Here is a 19,016-nt window from a genome sequence, read left to right as displayed (position 1 = left end):
CTGATTGTTGAGAAGTCCTTTCAGCATGCATACCCTCACATGGAGACAGCAATATTGCTATTACAGGAATATTATTGTATGACTGTCTTGGTCAGAGTCTGTTTTAAGAGCATTAATGATTGTATTGCTATTCTTTTCTCCAGCTTGACTACCAAAATTCAGTCCTCCTAAAGTCCTATCAAGTATCATTTACCTTGGAAGGAAGTCTTGTTTGAAACAAAAACTGAACTCAAGACAGAGCTGAATATTTCAAATACTAAGCTTTTTAAACTGCTGTTAAGGGCTAGAAGAGTCTAGAAACTATATATGTTTTAACTGTTGTACCATGCATCCTTTTCACTGCACCCTATCTCACACTTTTGTTTAAACTGATGCTCCTTTTGAGTCAGAGTTTGTCTTCATACCTTTTCATAAGAAACTGAGACCTTGCAGCAAGTTTAAAAGGGAAAATAACAATACAGGGTGAATAGAAAGATTATTATTAAATTTAAATTATCCAATTCTATTATGCAAAAAAATTTATATTCATTTGACAAACAATGCGGGGTTCAATTCTCTGCCAAAATTTGAAGAGTAACAATACTTGATCAGATCATAAGATGATTTTGTTTATTGGAGTGAGACTCCTACATTCAAAATAGCAAACAAAAATACCACAGCAATAAACCAGGAAAAAGTGATCTGGCATAGGATTTACAACCAACATCAAACAAACTTAACTTTTTTTTTCTTTTTTCTTTTGTTTGTCATGTAACACAGAACAGGTTTCAGTATCATGAGATTCTACAGTGTTGTAGCACAGGAATACCTACCCAAGACTTAGAAATAGTGAGTGGGTTACAGTTGTATAATGTCATGTTCCAAAGTTCCTTCCTGTTTTTCCTTGAAATTCTTTAGCTGAATATCTTTCTTTTTTATTTTCTTCTCTATTTTTCTGTCCAGCAAGTGCAGAATGTATTGTAAGGTAAATGAACAAACAGGAACCAAGTTTAGAAACTCAGTTTGTAGACTAAAAATTGTTGTAAAAATGATGTGATTTCAATATGGAGCAATAGAAGTACAAACACTTTTATAACTACAAAAACCACTTTTTTTTTTCTCTTTTCATTACTGCCCATTTTTTATAGCTGCTTGTTAAAAATATAGGATGTAACATAATTTAAGAAGTTTTTCTAGTCTTGGAGGGGTTTTCTTGTCTTTTACAATGACAGCTTGAAATACTTTAAGCTAACAGTTACAGGTAGACACACATTCTTGGAATAGTTCCTTGTTGTTCAGGAAAGGTACACCAAGTGCACTTGACTTTATAATGTACTGAGTTTTATTGCAGTGATAATTAGCATCTTATGAACCAAGTTTCCACCCTTTGGATATATTAAAATACTCAAAGGATGAGAATGTTCCAAAGAAGCCAATAGATGTATGTCTTTTACATAGACTCTTATGGAAAAGGACTAGAATTACTTTTAGGTGTTTTCAAATGCTGCTACGAAGTGCTGGCATAGTTACAGGCATAGAAACTCTCACTGTGGGACAGGAACAAATGGACAGTAGGTAAAGACTATAAAATTATACTTCTTTATAGATGTTATCTCTCATACTCTGTGAGTGCAGAATATTGGCTAATAATATGCAATTGTCAAGGTATTTTTTCCTATTATTCTCTTTTTTGCTGCTTTGAATGTTCTAGGACAATACTTAAAGATAGCTTCCCCCCGCTGGACCATGTGGCTAGGACAGGTTAAGCACCACATAATACAATTATCTATATGGTTCTTATCAAACATATTGCACAAATGCATTTTGCCGCGCTCCCGCCCCGCAACTCCAGAGCATTTCCTTTGAATTTATTTTTCAAATGATTTTGTAACACCCTGAGATTTTGCTGTCGAAAAGCTCCTCATAGATATGCTTTATAAGCCTATTAAATTACTTATCTCCTGCAAATAACATATCTACTTCATATTCCACCTGTTTTGTTGTCTTCTGATAAATAGCAATTCTTCTGCTGGTTTTCTTTCTCTTCTTGTTGATAAACTTCTACTCTAAGCAGAACTTAAAACAGAAACAAAAGAAAGCCCATCCTGTCTCCTGCCAGTTCTTAAAACACAAAAGCCTGCTCTCCTTTAGAAACTCACTCAGGTTATCAAGATATGCACCAGATAATCACAGAACAAAATGTGGCATCTTATCTTCTGAATCCATAGAGATGCAAAGGCTCTGTAGAATGTAGAATAGATTTTTGTTAAAATATTTTCACTTCTAGGGACAGAGATTCACAGAAGTCAATGTGTCTTGAAGACCTGTAGCAGAAGGTAAAAAAATTATTCAATCACTTCAGAAAACTCATGTAATGAAATATGAAATACAAAGAAATGCAGAAGCTTGAGAGATGGTGCATGAGCTTGTTCTCTGCTAAGAGAAATCCCATTTTTTACTTTATTCATTAATTTCCAAGTTGGTAAAACTATAGAAAGATTGATGATTCAGCCTTAATAATGACTGGCATCTGCTTCAGAGATCAAGTTGCTCAGAGCAAATTGCTTCTATGAAACTGTTACAGTGTTTCTAGATTTTTTTCCTTTACTAAATGTCTAGTTTTTCTGAAAACTTTGCCCCAGTGCCTATGGGAGGTATTACTATGCATTGCAATGATTTTTATAATTTCTCTTTGCCTTTCATCGAGGAGTCTGTGGCTAATTTCATGTTGCTTAAACAAGGCGAATACCAGGAACATTGTCATTGACTTCAGTTAAACCTAGCTGATTCAACTTACTTAGAAGTTGTTGTAACTCTTGGCCCTAGAAATACTGCATAGACTTTTCTTGGGAAGTTGGATCAGCATTTTCACAGATCAACAGCTGTGTTATACTCAATGAAAGATTTAAAAATTTCTTCTTCTCCCCACCCTAACAATCAGAATGACTGCGAATGTACACTAATGGCAGCTTCATGGTGCTATCAAACACCACATCCTTTTATTGTGATTGATGATGTTTTTTTGTTACTCGGGAATTTGGGCATAATTTTTCTTCTCAAAATTTACTCACTTCTTGGTGATCATGTACTCTTTTTTCTTGGGGTAAATGCAGCAGTTCTCTGACAGTGAATTCATAGTACTGAAAAACACACCTCATATATTGGAGGTAATCTATACCTAAACATCTCAACTCCTGTCAGTAACTTTGCTCTGAATTAGTACAAATGGCTTTTACACAAAGCTTTCTCAACACATTTGCAGCTGAAGTATCTGCTGAAAGCCAGCCAAGGATTCAAATTGCTACCACAGCATCCACTTAGAACAAGAGGGATAATGTTGCCGATTAAAGAAACATCATGGCTTGTTGTGCTTGGTATCTGTAGCGACAGGACAGTAAAATTAGTCTGGAAGGATGGTCTTCCAGAGGATGAGAAACAAGGATAGCACAGTTCAGTATGAGTTTCACTGTATTGTCAGAGGCTGTCCTGTAGAGAAAAACTGCTATGACAGCACTTTTTCTTCTGCCTGAGCTCCTGGATGCTTTGTTGCCTTCAGTGTTGTTTGCTACAGCACTTTTATGCTGGGCATAAAGGACCAGGATATGAAAGGCATGACCATGTATTAATCCCTCTTCAATGTCTCTTTTTCCTGGCCTTCCTTCTGGTCCTTGCCACAGCAATGAGCAGTATTTTCCAAGTGGGATACCTGCATCTAATTTGCCTCTGGGTGCATGTCATCATCTAGTACTTGGGCTTCTTAATTCTACCTGGAAAATCGATTGGAATTTGCAGATAGGCAATGCAGTGTTAGGGCTGTTCCTGCTGCATTTTCATCTCTTAATATTGTCACAGCATTTACACAACTTCCATGCTTAAAGATTTTCCCAACATTGGCAATTTTCATAATCTAAGTGAATAAACAGTCAATAGGTAAGAGGGCAAGAGACAAGGAAATTGCATGAACATTTTATTTATGGGGTTTCAACTTCTAGCCAATGACAGATAGAATAAATTATTTAACAAGGTGTGTACCAATGAAGAATATTAAATAATAGGAGGCAAAAAGCTCTTTCTAGGCTTCATTAATCAAGAAACTCAGCCCCTGGTAAGTCGATTTATTTAAGGATCCAGCATTATAAATGCTTTCTTTTTCAATTTTTAGAAGCTTCTATATTGTTTCAGTTGCTCCCTACTTGTTTTCAACATTTTATTGGTGTTGTTAGTTCCATTTTTGTTAGAAATCTTCTGTGTTAACTTGTATATGCTTACATGTCATGAGAATTTTCATCAGCCTTATACAAATCATGTAATATACTGAATATAGCTGACATTAAGTGTGCAACTATCCCTCCTGCACGCATTTGCTTATATTCTGCCCAGATGAGATGCAGCTGGTTTTTTAGATCACATTTCATGTATCTTGAGGTTTCAAAGCTAGACAGGCATTTTTACATGTCATCTGCTTTTTTGTGATTTTTTTGATCATCTCATCCTCTCATTTTCCCATCTTTGTGCAAATCTGTGTTGGAAGTGAAGTACAATACTGGTGAATCAGAACACAATAATTCCATATTCTTAGATAAAATGTTATGTAAGCAACTTCTCTGCACCTCAGGAAGATATTTTGTATCTTGCAGTGACTGAAATTCTCAGATTAAGTTTTGACATTACAGGTGGCATTCACCTTCATGGAGGTTGCCCTGCTGTAGACTGCTGTCTTCAAACTACTGTTCTCCAGTCTGCATAAGTTTTGCTTGAACTTCTGCTGGGTAGTAGTGACATCCTACCTCTGCTGCATTGCTCCTGCAAAGAACCACTTCTTCAGGAAGACAAGCACAGAGTAGAATCATTTTAGACTGACTTTGCCTTCAAAGAAGCAAGATTTAGTATAAATACTTTTTTGTGTGTGTTTTACATTCTTACAGAAAGCATCTATCTAAAATTCATTCTTGAATAGAATCATCATAACACTTAAGTAGAAGGCTGTATGTCTAATTGGAATTGCACATTACAATTTATACTTCCTCTTAGATTACATTAAAAATATATGCAACATGTAATTATCTATACATAAGACATAACAATTTAAAACTGAAAACATCTAATTGGGTTGTGATGGCTGGGCCAAATTTGTGATCACATCAGGATTTTCCAATGAATTACTGCTTAATTTCTTGTGATTTATTGCATAAGGAGTAAATGAAAGATTAAACAGAGTACTTAACATGAGACAAAACTGTATTCTCTTGTGTCACATACTTCCCAGTGTGATTTCAGGCAACCTAATCAAACCCTCCATACCTCTATATAGTCTCTAAAATATGCATAAGCATGCTGTATGTAAGATTTAGTTTGTTCCTGTTTGTAAAGCACTTCAAGATTCTTGGAGGGAAAGTCCTCTGCAAATCCAAATAGAAGAACAGAATTGCAGTTGTGCAGTTCCAAACCCCTCTGCATGTTTTTCTGGTTTAAAAGTGTCTTTGTTGATCATGCCATGGAGCCATATAGAGAATACTGTCTAAATTTACGAGTGACTTCAAGTTCAGAACATCTAACATAATGTATCTTCCTTTCCTTGCAGTTAAAGAAGAAAATACCCTCCACATACATGTGACTCATTCAAGTAAATGGAAAATGTTCTGATTTCTGAAGTTGTATTCTAATTTCACACGTTCAATTTCTTCCAGATTACTACAGACTTGAGGCAGCGTTGCACAGACAGCCATACTGGAACTTCAGCCTCTGCACCTATGGCTGCAGGCATCATTGCCCTGGCACTGGAAGCAAAGTAAGAGCTGAGATATATTCGGAAACAAAAATTAAGCATACAGGAAGATATTTCTTGTTCATCCAGCACCTTTACGCAGACTTCACACTGTACTTCGGAACCTGTCTTGCCACAGTACACAGTAACCTCCTAAGGGCAGGAAAGGTCTCCATGCTTACTTCACATGAAGGAAAGCTGACACTGAGATGCTGACCGAGTACTCAGTGTTGAAGTAACATGAAACAATGTTGAGCAAAGGTGGTTTCCATTAAATGATGTATAGCATCCTCAACATCTTACAGTTCACTCAGAAGGCTGCCTACATCTGCTGTACTCTGCAGGGTACTGTAGGTCACCTCCTCCATTCACCAGCCTCCTCTTAGCAATAGCTGAACACTGAAAGAGGAAGGTGTTACGTCAACCTGAACAGAAGTTTATGTAGTATGACAAATAAAATCGCAATTTCTGCATGCTGTCACAAGTCTATTTTTTAACATGGATCCAGGTCCCCAGCTCTAAAAACCATTAAAAATGTAGTTTCATAGTCTTTGTACTGTTAGCTCAAAACATTTCCTGTCTTAAAAACATTTTCTCAATTGTATGATTTTGTTCTTTATGCCTAATATCTGTCTATAATGTGCTTCATGGAATAGCAGAAATGTGGGCGATCTTCAGGTAAATCTGTATTTTAGAACCTTTTACATTACTTTGTACTCTGTTGGATAATACCTGCAGGTCTAAAATGGAATGCTTCACCCCAAATCCTACTCAGTGTTTTTAAGTTCTAGGAGTTTGATTCTATTAAATTCTGAAGAAAACTAGTTTCCTCTGGGGTCAGCCGTTTTCTTTGAAGGAATTAAGAAATTTGCACACAATAGTAGATTCAAATTGCATGTACTTCATTACACTAGAATTATGTTTCCATCTTTCATGTTGCTTTCTTTGAAGACAGCTTGACCCAATATTTGGAACATAATGCATTTTGCCATTAAGTTACAAGTATAAGAGTTTGTCATTGAGGACCTGACATAATCTTAAGTAGTGTGGTGGTACTTACAATCATTATAATAGTGTTTTCTTAATGCAGTTATCAGAGACAAAGGTATTTTGAAAAGTTAATATAGTGTTATTGTGGGAGGTTTTTAACTTTTAAGTCTCCTCTTAACCCCAGTTTTAAAATACTTAAGTTCATTTCAAACAATCTGCCAATGAAAATAAAACTCTGTGTGTGCACATTTCAACTTGCTGTTGTTTTTCTCAATATTCTCACTTAATGAACTGAAATTGGTAATTGATTATTTCTGTTTTGTTGTAGTTGAAAGTCTCAGAAAATTTATATTTTACAAGACCTGCAACAAAGCTATTTCTGATTGTTACATCTTAAAACACACTGAGAAGCTTACCCTTTTTTCTTTGTGACCTTCTGTGACTCTTATCAGTGGGAAAACCATATTCACACATATGGACTAGCATTTTTTTCCAAAACTAAGAGTAGCTGTAATAGACAGAAGACAAGACTGTGTTAAACTTTGTATGTGGTGATGGAGACAAAATGTGCCAGTGATGTAATATCCTAGTAACTCTCATATTTGTAGTACTCCATTGCATGGTACTAAAAAGGGTTTCAGAGTGAAAATGTGTGACTTTGACTCCTTTTAGATTCTGTTCCATTTCATTTAATGGAAGGTTCTTTTCTAGATCTTAGACTGTATATTTGAGTAGATCCAAAGGGATTATATTAATAATACCATAAATGTGGTTTTTATATATTTGTATTTCATTCACTAACTTTTTTTCTCATGTGTACTTAAAATCTGCCCCTGCTACTAACCACAGACACTAAATAAAACACCAAAAAAAAAAAAAAAGAAAAAAAAAGAAAAAAAAAAGTTAAAAAGCAGAAAGAAACTAGGGAGAAAAATAGTTCTCATGTTATGGCTTCCCATGCTGGTTTTTTCACTAGTTTGGAGAAATCTTTGGTCTTGTGACATTATAGGTTATGAAATACAGCCTTCAGTATTATAGGGAGATCATATTGTGATCTATTGAATTTTTATGTCTCAGGTTTGCATGTATGGAATCTGTTTATTTTATGCAGTTTCTGGATTTCTTATTTATGTGATTTGAAATTTCAGGTTGTATTTTTCACCTGTGATGCCTCACAATTTAGGTGACCCTAAGTAAATGTTAGGAAGTTTTGAAGCCATTGAAATATTTTCTACAATACTTATAAAATGGGATATAAAGGACACATGATATTGTGTCTTAGTTAACTGCTTACTGGAACTATTTTGTTTCAAACAGAGTTTGCATTTTCATAAATTCTTCATTAGATTCCCTATTAGTACTTCTGCTAATAACAGTGTTTATGTGAGAATTTTTTTAAAAGGCAAGTTGGCAAAGGGTTTTGCAAGGTTAGCTAGATTATTTGTACAGCAAGCTGCTTAAAAATTAGTGCACTTAGTCCTGAGCACTTCCTGACTATAATATGTCTCTAATAATGTATAGTTTCGTTCCACTTTGTACTGGAAAGTTTATACCATGTGCACAGCAGTTTATACCATGGGAGAGTCTATGGAGGTCAGTTTTGCCCAGTAGCCAAATTCTATTCCTGGGAGACATCATGAGTTGAGCAGAGCACTAATACAGGCTGGGTGTGAGTTAGAACACCCAGGAGGTTGCTTCAACTCACACACAAAGGTATGTTCAACCAAACAGAAAAAAAGCAAGACTTATGTCTTGCTTGCACTTTCTTTCTTTGATAAGCCCCGTATAGTAGGATTCGCAGATAGCTGATGGGAGGATATCTTACCTGCCTATTGATTTGAATCCTCCACTTAGCCATTTCTTCCAACAGGGATCTGCTCCTAAAATCCTGGTAACAAATTGTTTGAGGATATTGTTATGCATAACATGAATGCATTTTTATTATTTTTATCTAGTTTTTGAGTATCCAAATAGCATGTTTTCCCTCAGGAATCAAATAATTGTAACTGAGTTTCAGACTGCTTGTTTGGAATCCCTGAGGTTGCAATGCATGGTTGTAAATATGCAACAACTATCACACAAATGTCTCTTAATTTTCATATTCTGCAGTTTTCTAATGGTATTTTGCTAGTAAATTGCTTTTCAGTTGTACCCAATTATGTTTCCTAGTATATCTAGTACCTTGATCAGATTCTATGAATAAATGCTTGCTGGTGTGTTGCATTATGTCATTACATAATTTCAAATTTTTCTAATTGTAAATGAGAAAATAAGTGTAATCTATTTAGTGCACAGAGACAGCAATTTTCTTACTAAAAATAAACTAATTTCATTGCATAGTACCATCTGCTGTTGGTAGAAGAGATACTTTTCTCACTGATAAAAAGGTTGGATTTGAAATTTGAGCAAATCAGAGTCAGGAGAGACAATGTCCCTGTATTTGTTCGGGAGACCATTGTGCCATGTTCCTTTGAAGAAGCCAAATTTAAATAAAAACCCTTATGTTGCTGACAGAATAATGCATTATGCATCCTCAATTGAACTGTGTGTTCCTGTCTGTAAGCCAATGCTTATTTTCCAGCATGTGGTATATAAACTAGTTTCATTAGTAAGAGGCAGCAAGTGAAATGGAAGTAGTAGTCTGCTGCCTTTCTACTGTGTGCTATACTCAGTGGTATAGCCTTGGACATAGTCAGTTTTCTTCCATGATTCTCTTCACTTGAGTGATATGGAATCTTAGAATTATTTCATTTGGAAGGTTCCTTAAGGATCATCTCATTCCAACCCCCTGCCATCAGCAGCAACACTTTTCACTAGACCAGGTTGCTCAGGGCCTCATTTAGCCAGGCCTTGGAACAATTCCAAGGGGAGTGGCACCCTCAACTTCTCTAGGCTCCCTGTGCCAGTGGGTTACCACCCTACCAGCAAAGATGTAATCTCTTGAAAGAAAATATCTTTCCCTCAAGGGTGAGGTTCTTCATCCCTCTTATCATTTCTTTAGCCCTCCTCTGGACTTGCTCCAGCAGATCAATGCCATTCCTGCATTTGTCTTTTTTTTTTTACATGAATCAAGGCTAGAACAAGGAATTGTTGGGAAGAACTTAACAATTTTAGTAAATTTGGATACTAGTGACAGAGAAGTGACAATGTAACACATTCCTCTAAAAGACAGTACCACCAAGTATAATCACTGAGATAAAAGGAAAATGGAGTTCACATTGTAAGGGGTCAGCAGTGTCAGAGGTAGATACTTTGGATTTCTGTCAACTGAACAGATATTTGCATACTTCCCAGATTGATTGATTTTCTTACAGAAGGGAGAAAAGCAGTGCACTGTCTGTCAGGGTACAGCTTTGGATACAAAGAACATATTTCTGTCTTATCAAGGTTATGAGGGCTTTGTCATAAATATAGTCAGAGGTTAAAAGTGATGAGACAGCTGAGGCAAATTGAGGAAGTACTATCAAGTGTCCTCTATAGCTAGAATTTGACTGCAGGAAGAGAGGTTATCATTTAAGTGCTTTAGCTAGGTCTTTGCTCCATTGATTGACTACCTGTTACAGAAGGCAATGCTAGAGTGTGTGAGTTAAAAATCTTCTGAATCTTCACAATTTTTGAGTAGTTTACTTTTAATATTGAAGTATTTAAAAAACATAACCATTAATAAATGCTTACTTTAGAACCTGTATTTCTCTTAAAGTTTAACCACCTATGCCACTTACAGAATTTCAGTTATTATATTGACATTGACTTGGATGTACTTCGGTTCTTGTTTTCAGTTACATATAAATTTGCCAAAGAATAACCATTCAGGCTGAAATTTTCCATTTAACTTTCATTTAAAAGGCTTTAAGAAAATTCTATTCAGACATTTCTTAAACTCAAACAAGGTTAAAAACAAGTAATGTTTGATTGTGATGATTTTTAACTTCCTCATTGAGTTTTTCTGTGTCTGTGCTTTGGAGCAACATCTAAAATAAAACTAGTGGATAGCTGTTGTTCTGGTGCCAAGACAATGCCTTTAATTTGTATAAGCTTTCCAGAAATCTCAGTTGGCATTTTCTGAGTTGAGATTTTTTAAGCTCTATCCCCTGTAGTTTCTTGGCTCCCCAAGTGTTTTACAGCATCAGCATTTAGAGGTTATTCTCTGTCCTCTGAAGTTACTCTTGAAGTGCTTCTGGCTGTTCACCTTGAGAGCAGGGATCCCAACTGCTTTTTCCTGTCATTGCCTTGTGGGAGTGTAAGGAGGAAGGTAGAAGAGGAGCAGTTTCACTGAATTGCAGTGTCCCTGTAGTCAGTCCATTGAAAAGTGGAAGAGAGATCAAATCAATAGCCTGTGTACCATGCTAACCACAGCTTCTTTTATTAACCTGAGACACTGTAAGCTTTCTCCATCTTCACAGTCAAGCTGATACTGAGAGTAGCAATTAACCTAAGGTTTTGTTGCTTTTCCTTCCATTCTGTTATTAAGCAGACAGTGAGTATTGTCTTTTGGACAGTCTCATTTTATTGTTCCTTTGGAGATGACACAATAAAAGATGTAATTCAGATGCCTTTCTCTCTGGGGTTTTCTCCTCCCAGTTTCATCATTATCAGCCTGCATATCAGGCCATTGTTTGTTAGATTTTTGGCACTTACGTTTTTTTATCTCTGTGTGCACTGCAGATTTGACATAGGTACACCAGAACATTGTTGCTGGTTTATGTATAGCTGCCTACTCCACTGCTCATCTAAAGGAATACATCATGCCCTATCACAACGTGTCTGGATATTATCCTAAAAACCAATATAAAGATAATGCAAAAGAAGGATTTTTTAAAATTCCCTTTACAATAAGGGTGGTGAAATTTTGAAACACGTTGCCAGAGAGGTGGTAGATGCCCCATGCCTGGAAACATTCAAGGTCAGTTCAGACAGGGTTCTGAGCAACCTGGGCTAGTTGAACACATCCCTGCTGATTGCTGGGTACTTGGGCTAAATGACCTTTAAAGGTCCCTTCTAGCCCAAACCAGTATGTGATTCTGTGGCTGTAGATTCTATGCCAAAGCCTTTCAGTACTACCTCATGAGATCAGGATGCATTGCCGAAACTCTGGAGATGTGGCATGAATGTAAACTGAATGTTGTAAAGCAGAACTAGAGGTTGGTTAAAATTATGTTGTACAGGACATGTGAAAGCATATCCTGTCCTACAAACCCTTAATGTGCCTTACTTTTGCCATGACATTTTAAATCTTTATTTCAGTAATTTTTACCAGCCCAACAGTATAAACAATTACCGTCATTCTAATCTAGCAGCCTAACTGCACCATAAGAAAAAAAAAGTACCTATAGGCATAGTACTGTTTTTAAAAAATGCTCAGGGAGAGAAGGCATCTGTTCTCGTTAAATACAACAGAATGGTCAAATATGTTAAGAATCTGGTTTAAGAACCAAGGTTTCCCTGGTTTTCAATGACTCCATAGTCCTGGGCAGTGTAGACAGCCAGTTGTGGGTCTTATAAACTTCACTCTGGTATGTTTTCAGCTGAGGGGAATTGTGGCAGTATGTGCAGTAGGGACGGATAATGATGCTCTGAGAATGCTACTTAGTGCCTGGTGTTATGCCTCACAATACTTTTTTCCTCTTAGTAGTTTAGTGGCTCAGTTTATCATTCCCTCTACTACACTGCATGTTTAAAGAGAATACTCTTCATCTTCTTGCAGGTAATAGAAAAACTGAAAAACTGGAAGGAGAAAGAAGAGATAGCCGAATTATGGCACCTTTAGATCATCTTCTAAGAAAATAAATTCTCCCTATTGCAGATATAGAGGGAACAGGAAAACTGCAATCCCTGAAGATTTGACCTAGTCCTAGAAGATAATTGTGTAGTAATGGAGGATAGAAACAGTATCTTCTTTCACCTTCCGGGTGGACAGGTTATTAGGAATCCCTTAAAGGAGTACTTATCTGTGTAATCAGGTCCTTGCTTTGTAACTCACCAACCATCCAGCTGCTTGGAATTCTTGCAAAATGCACACAGACTCTCAGTGAATTCCAAGACCAGGGTAGTAGACAAATTAATAACAACAGAAGCACATGGAGTAGCTTCAATAGGAACTGAAAGCCTAGAGGAATTTCCAGTTTGAGCTAGCAGTTAGTGAGATTTTTAGATTTAGATTTTTTAGAGCTTTTCAGCAAACCAAAATTTTGATTTCTTCTCCTTTGCAACAGTTGTTGATGGTCATAAAAATTGTGTCTGTGTGAAATGTACTCATTCATCTTCCCTTAAGTTTCATATAACAGAATATTATATATTGTAATAGTCTGCTTATGGCAAACCTCCCAATCGTATAAATAATTTAATGTTGTTTTTCTGCTATTTTGAATGGAGCAAAGGAAAGTAGAGAAAATAAATAGAAAGTTGTTTTGCTTTGAATACTTTTCAGCTTACATGACCTTGTATCCCTACATCCTGGTAAAATGTCTGATCTGTGACTTTGTCTTCTCCCTGTTTCATAGTCCATTTCTGACCTGGAGAGACGTACAGCACATTATTGTCAGGACTTCACGTGCAGGACATCTGAATGCTAATGACTGGAAAACCAATGCGGCTGGTTATAAGGGTGAGAGCTTTCTTTCTTTCTTCTTTGCTATCACAAGCAACCTGTTACTTGATAATTTTGTTTTACACTATGCTATGCATAGTTAGAAGACCTTTCAGCCTTGCTCTGAAGGCGCCTATCTTCTCTTATACAAGGAAAACCTTTTAAAATGACTAATGAACAAAACTGTCAGCTACAAAATGCATTGGCCCAATCTTCTTAGTCCCTTTCAGTTCCATATCATATACACTGCTGCCAGAAAATTAAGCAAATTAGTGGTGTTTAATTTTTCTTTTTATATCTAGTATTCTAAAGTAGTATATCGTTGAAGACGTAGCAATTCTGGATTCCAGCCATGTTGTCAATCAGAATTATTGACAGTTTCAATTTAAAATGATGAAACAGTATTTTCAAATTTCATTTGCATAAATAAATCTAAATCCTGCATTATTTATATGTAAGTATTCTGTCTGATTTTTGATAAAATTGAATTTTGAGCTCTCATGACTTTTCTGGGGACATGTAATAGTTTTTCGGTGACCTGTCGGGTATACTTCTAAAATTTTGTACCATCTTGAAAATTTGATGAAAGCTACATCCTAAAAACATTTTTTTCACTTTTGTAATGCAAGCAGAGGTAAACACTTGTGCCATTAAATAGGACGTATATTTTCAGGTTGGGTTGAAATGGAACCTTGAATCTGTACATTTTATTTCAGCACAGTTTGTCTTCTGATTCCCATTCACTACATTCTTACTGCTTTCAGTTTGTAGTGCATCCTAAACAAACCCTGGAATGGCTTATTTTTTATTCTCTTTTCATAACAATTCCACCTAATACTGGCATGACTCTTATGAGAGTTGATCTGTTTGTGCCAGGATCTCCTGACAGAAAAATGTAATATACAAGAATTACCAAATCTTTGCCCTGATTTCACTTTAAAACTGAAGCCTATATTTAATCTATTTTGGATCAAGGCATTGTTACCCTAGAGTATTTTTAATAGGTAATTCTGACCTATAACATTTTTGCTGCAATGGCATAGAAACCAAACAACAAAAAAAGTCTTTTTATTTTTGGATCCAAATGAGTCTCTAACTACAGAGAATGTGTTCAGAAACAGATATTTTACCAGGACCTTCTAATCATGTGAAAGTGCCTAGTTCAAGGTTCAAGGGCCTAGTTTTATCCCATGTACAAGTGCATGCCCCCATACAAAACATAAAAGTACTTTCTTAATTGCAATAACATTACAGTATTCGTTACTGTGATACATCTCCCAGGATTTAAAAAGTTTTATCAGGAGATGGTGGCTCATCAGTTTATTGAAGCTATATGAAGGTCAAACACTTTTCAAGTAACATAAAGCAGAGTTATTTTTTTCATATCTTACTTCCAAAAATCTATATTTTTTATGCTTTTTCACTTGTTGCCTAAGTGAGACAAACACCCTGTGAATCATTTCACAGCAGCTGTCACTCATTATCAAAAGACAGGTCACACTAAGGTCACACCAGCAGCAGCATTGGCAGCAGGATTTGCACTGTTGAATCACTGTTGAACCACTGCTTATTTGGAATCCTTGGAACCATTTTTCTATGTATTGTAACATATATATAGTAAGGAAAAGGGATGAAAAAAGGTTTTTTCTCCATTCATGGAAAGTCACAAAGATAAGCTCAACTTGATAAATTGGATTCAGGAAAAACAACTTGAACTGGCTGAACTCTGCTGTAGACTCTAGGGTGAAATTGAAAAAGAGGAAGACGGGCTAAATGATTGACCTCTGCACAACTCAGGAATCAACCATAACCCAAATAAAAGCATTAGCTTTAGCTAAATTATTTTGGCAACTTAGGCTGAACACATGGTTCCAATAAAAATACATCTCTCTTTAAACTCCTGTTGGTTTTGGAAGAAGGTGAAGCAAAAGATTTAATTTAAATCACAACATCCAAACCTGAATTCAAAAGGGGATTTGCACACCACTGCTGGCAAGACTGAAAGAGGTTTTTTATTGCACGTGGCAATATTTAGTATAATATTACACCATTTACCCTTCACTATCGCCAAGAGTAACAATTAAAGTATGGATTTTCATAGATGAACTACTCTGATCAGACTGAGTTCCTTAACAAATTGTGTCATAATCTTGTTGATAACAAGATCCCTGGTTCTTCCACAGCATTTTCTTAAGAGGGGGTGGAAGATTTTTTTTAATTACCTAAAGCAGACAGTCAAAAGAAACAATCTACCTTTCTTCAGTGCACACCAGTGGAGAAAGAGGAAAACAAGAATAAAGATACAAAGAGGTCTGCCACTTTAGAAATAAGAACTGAAAGGGTGAAAAACAGCAAAAACCTAAAAAAACCTTTCACTCAACAAAGGGTCAGCAAGAGCTGGTAGTTGAAAGTGGGTCAGCATGCCATTTCAGAGGGCTGTTTTGCTGGTCTGCATGGCAACCCTCTCCCTTGCCATAGTCCCCGGCAGTGTTTTGCCATTGCGGAACACACAGAAAGAGCTTACAGATGTCATTACTGGTTTCAAGATCTCCTTTTTTTACTCCTTTTTTTTTGCTTCCTTTTTTTTTAACTTCTTTTTTTAATGAAAAAGAGATGAGTCTATCTAGGCTCCTGTTTATACAAAGAAGGATTAATTAATGAAAAAACACTTAAGCCAGCTAGTGATTTGCTAAAGCAGTGCTTGTTATTTGTTTAATTTTCTGGCAAGTAAACAGTGCTCATTAAATTCATGTCAATAGAATTAACTCAGGAATGAGCAAGAATTTTTACTTGGTAGGGTTTTTTTTATTGTGTTCATGTAAGACAGCATGCATCTTTTCTCAGGAACTTGTTATTTTGTAGTCTAAAAAGAAATACTTGAATACTCAGGCTGTTCTCTGGTTGTACATATAATTTGTCAATGGAGGGATTTTTAATAATTAAAGCAGTTAATTAGCTGATTTTATGGAAAAATACTTGAGATCATCTGTTTTTGTGAAGATATCAAGACTGTTGATCTGTTTCTGCTATGGCAGATTGGATGCAAATCCTTGTTCTGTCAGCTGTTTAGTCAACAACAGAGCATGCATGTACATTCATAAAAAGCAAATTGCATTAATGCTGACTTGTCTCCGAGTTGAAAGATAGAGAATGAAACATTGCAGTTTCAAGAACAATGATCAAATCATATAAACAGTTATTTGTAAGTGAAACTCTACATACTGTGAAATTCTGTCTCTGGAGAAACAGACCACTCATAGGGACTACTACTGATTTGCAGGGAAATTTTTAGAGAACTTACTTTACTCTTCCTGGCTCTAAAGCACAGACAATAGCACTTCAGTACACTGAAGTAAAATGGTACCAAAATATAAGATAAAATGAAATCAAAATTCTACACAGTTTTTTAGTTTTGGGCCATTCCTCAGCCTAGAGGAGATACTCTTCCTAGAGAAACCAAATTACCTCAATTTCCAAGGAGTAAAAATAGAGTTATGGCACATCCCTTTAGGTTAGCCAAGGTATCCACTGCTTCTGCTGAAGAGTGACCAGTGAAAAGGATTAGTCACTTAATATTTTTGAGCCTTTTAATATAATTGCTTAATATTTAATGAAACTAGTGATTATATTAGTTGTGAGGAGAGCATTAATCTGGGAGTGAGAAAGAGATGAGTCTATCTAGGCTCCTATTTAGGAGACCTAGACTGGACAGACTTACTTACCTTGTGGTAACCAGTAGCCCGGCAGGAATTCAGAAATTAGCAAGAATATCTTTACAACGTGTGCATTTCAGAGAAGACAAATAAACTATTCATAAACACCATACTACATGTTTTCAATAACTTTGAAATGTAAATAAATTTTAAATTATTTTTAAGACATTATCAGAAGCTGGCATAAGACCTTTGGAAAACAGCAAGCTCATAACTCATAAATGGTTATGTCAAACTATCAAAGTTGTTCCTCTATAAAAAGACCTTCCAGTCTTACAGATACTTCCTGGTATTTTCACATGGTACTGGCAGCCAGTATCAACTCCTATTCACTCCTAATGCTCATACACACAGTGGATGGAGCAAGTGAAACTGAAGGTTTGAGTTTAGCTATTGTAATCTGCCAGCAGTTGTCAATAAGACACCAAACAGATGAAGGGGCATTGGTCTGTGTAGGAGAGAGGAGTGCCATATCCTGTGCAAGCTAGAGTAGTGTTTTTTTCTGCTTGAAATATTAAAGGATGACCAACCTGGCTGAACAGGTGGATTTGGCTGGAACTCAGGAGAAAAAAAAAGAGTTTATCATCTTAGGGAGACTACTGGAAGCATACTCAAGAGAAGTACAAGGATGTCATGAGTTTATGCAGTGAGAAAACTGGAAGAGCCAAAGCCCAACTAGACCACAATTTGGCTCCTGCAGTAAAGGCAATTATAAAATGTTTCTATAAATGCATTGTATTGTGCAAATACAATTTCTATAAATACAATGTGTAATACATTGTTCCTACAAACAAAGGGAGGGTTACGGGTAGTCTCCATCCTTTATTGGTTGCAGGGGGAAAGACATTAAAAAGGATGAATGGCGTTGTTAAGTCAGGACCAGAACAAAATTACTTCAAATCACAGAAGGCAAAAAAGAGAGTTTATTGAAAGTAGCATACCTTTTTATAGTCTGACTTGCTAAGATGAAGTATGATTGGTCTCAAAGTAAAAACCTTTCACAGTATTAGTGAACTATGTACAACACTCTCTGGAAAAACATATCTATAAGCAACATGAACAGAGAGATAATAATTGTTTTCATTCTTTCTCTTAAGTTTCCCAGGCTAGGCCTGGGAGAATTCTCTCCTTTCTCTGATTGAACTGAGAATATCTACAGATGAGGAAACGGATGAGGTAGTTAACACCTTTTTACCTTTTAATAGCTCTCCAATAATAAGACCCATTTTTCTCTGGGTACCTGAACTGGAAGATGGGAATGGGAAAAATAATTAAACCCCCATAATCCAAGGGGAAATGAACAGTGACCTGCCACACCACTTAGATATATACAACTGTATGTGATCAGTTCTATATAGGATCCATACAAATATAGTGGGGAGCTGGTGCAAGAGCTCACCTCTGTCAGTCATTTACCAGCAGTCCTGGTTAACCAGAGAGGTCCCGTTGAAGGGTCTAGAAGAAGGATCTGGGGTCTACAGACCTGTGAGTCTTACCTCTGTGCAGGGAAGCTTGTGGACCAGTTCATCCTGAGTGTCATAATGTGGCATGTACAGAACAACCTTTGACACTGTTTCCCACAGCATTCTCCTGGAGAAACTGGCTGCTCAGGGTTCAGATGGATGCACAGTTCACTGGATGAAAAAAATGACTGGATGGCCAAGCCCACAGAGTTAAATTTAGCTATAATTACTGGTATTCCCTAGGACTGAGTACTGGGACCAGTTCTGTTTAATATCTTTATCAATAACCTGGACAATGGGATCAAGTGCACCTTCATTCAGTTTGCAGATGGCATCAAGTTGGATGGGAATGCTGATCAGCTGGAGAGGAAGGAAGGCTCTGCAGAGGGATCTGCTCAGGCTGGATTAATGGGCCAATTAGTGAAATGCAACAAGATGGCATTCTGGTACACTTTGGTCACAACAACCTTGTGCAGCACTTCAGGCTAGGAGAACAGTGGCTAGGAAGCTGCCTGATATAA

At 36.4% G+C, this 19,016-nt stretch overlaps 1 protein-coding gene across 3 annotated transcripts in view; it reads left to right on the top strand.

The window, feature by feature from the left end:
• Positions 1-19,016, top strand: part of PCSK5 (proprotein convertase subtilisin/kexin type 5) — a 228,665-nt gene that overhangs the window by 117,105 nt on the left and 92,544 nt on the right. For all 3 annotated transcript variants that reach the window (XR_002466431.3, XM_021541528.3, XM_021541527.3), the window contains exons 9-10: positions 5,667-5,767; positions 13,234-13,337. Coding sequence is in view for 2 of the 3 variants with exons in the window: in XM_021541528.3 (XP_021397203.2) it covers positions 5,667-5,767; positions 13,234-13,337 (205 nt within the window). In the remaining variant the exon portion in view is untranslated. The remainder of the gene's footprint in view (positions 1-5,666; positions 5,768-13,233; positions 13,338-19,016) is intronic.

Source organism: Lonchura striata, chromosome Z (genome assembly GCF_046129695.1).
Source record: "Lonchura striata isolate bLonStr1 chromosome Z, bLonStr1.mat, whole genome shotgun sequence".
NCBI lineage: Eukaryota > Metazoa > Chordata > Aves > Passeriformes > Estrildidae > Lonchura > Lonchura striata.
This window is presented reverse-complemented; position numbering and strand designations above follow the sequence as displayed.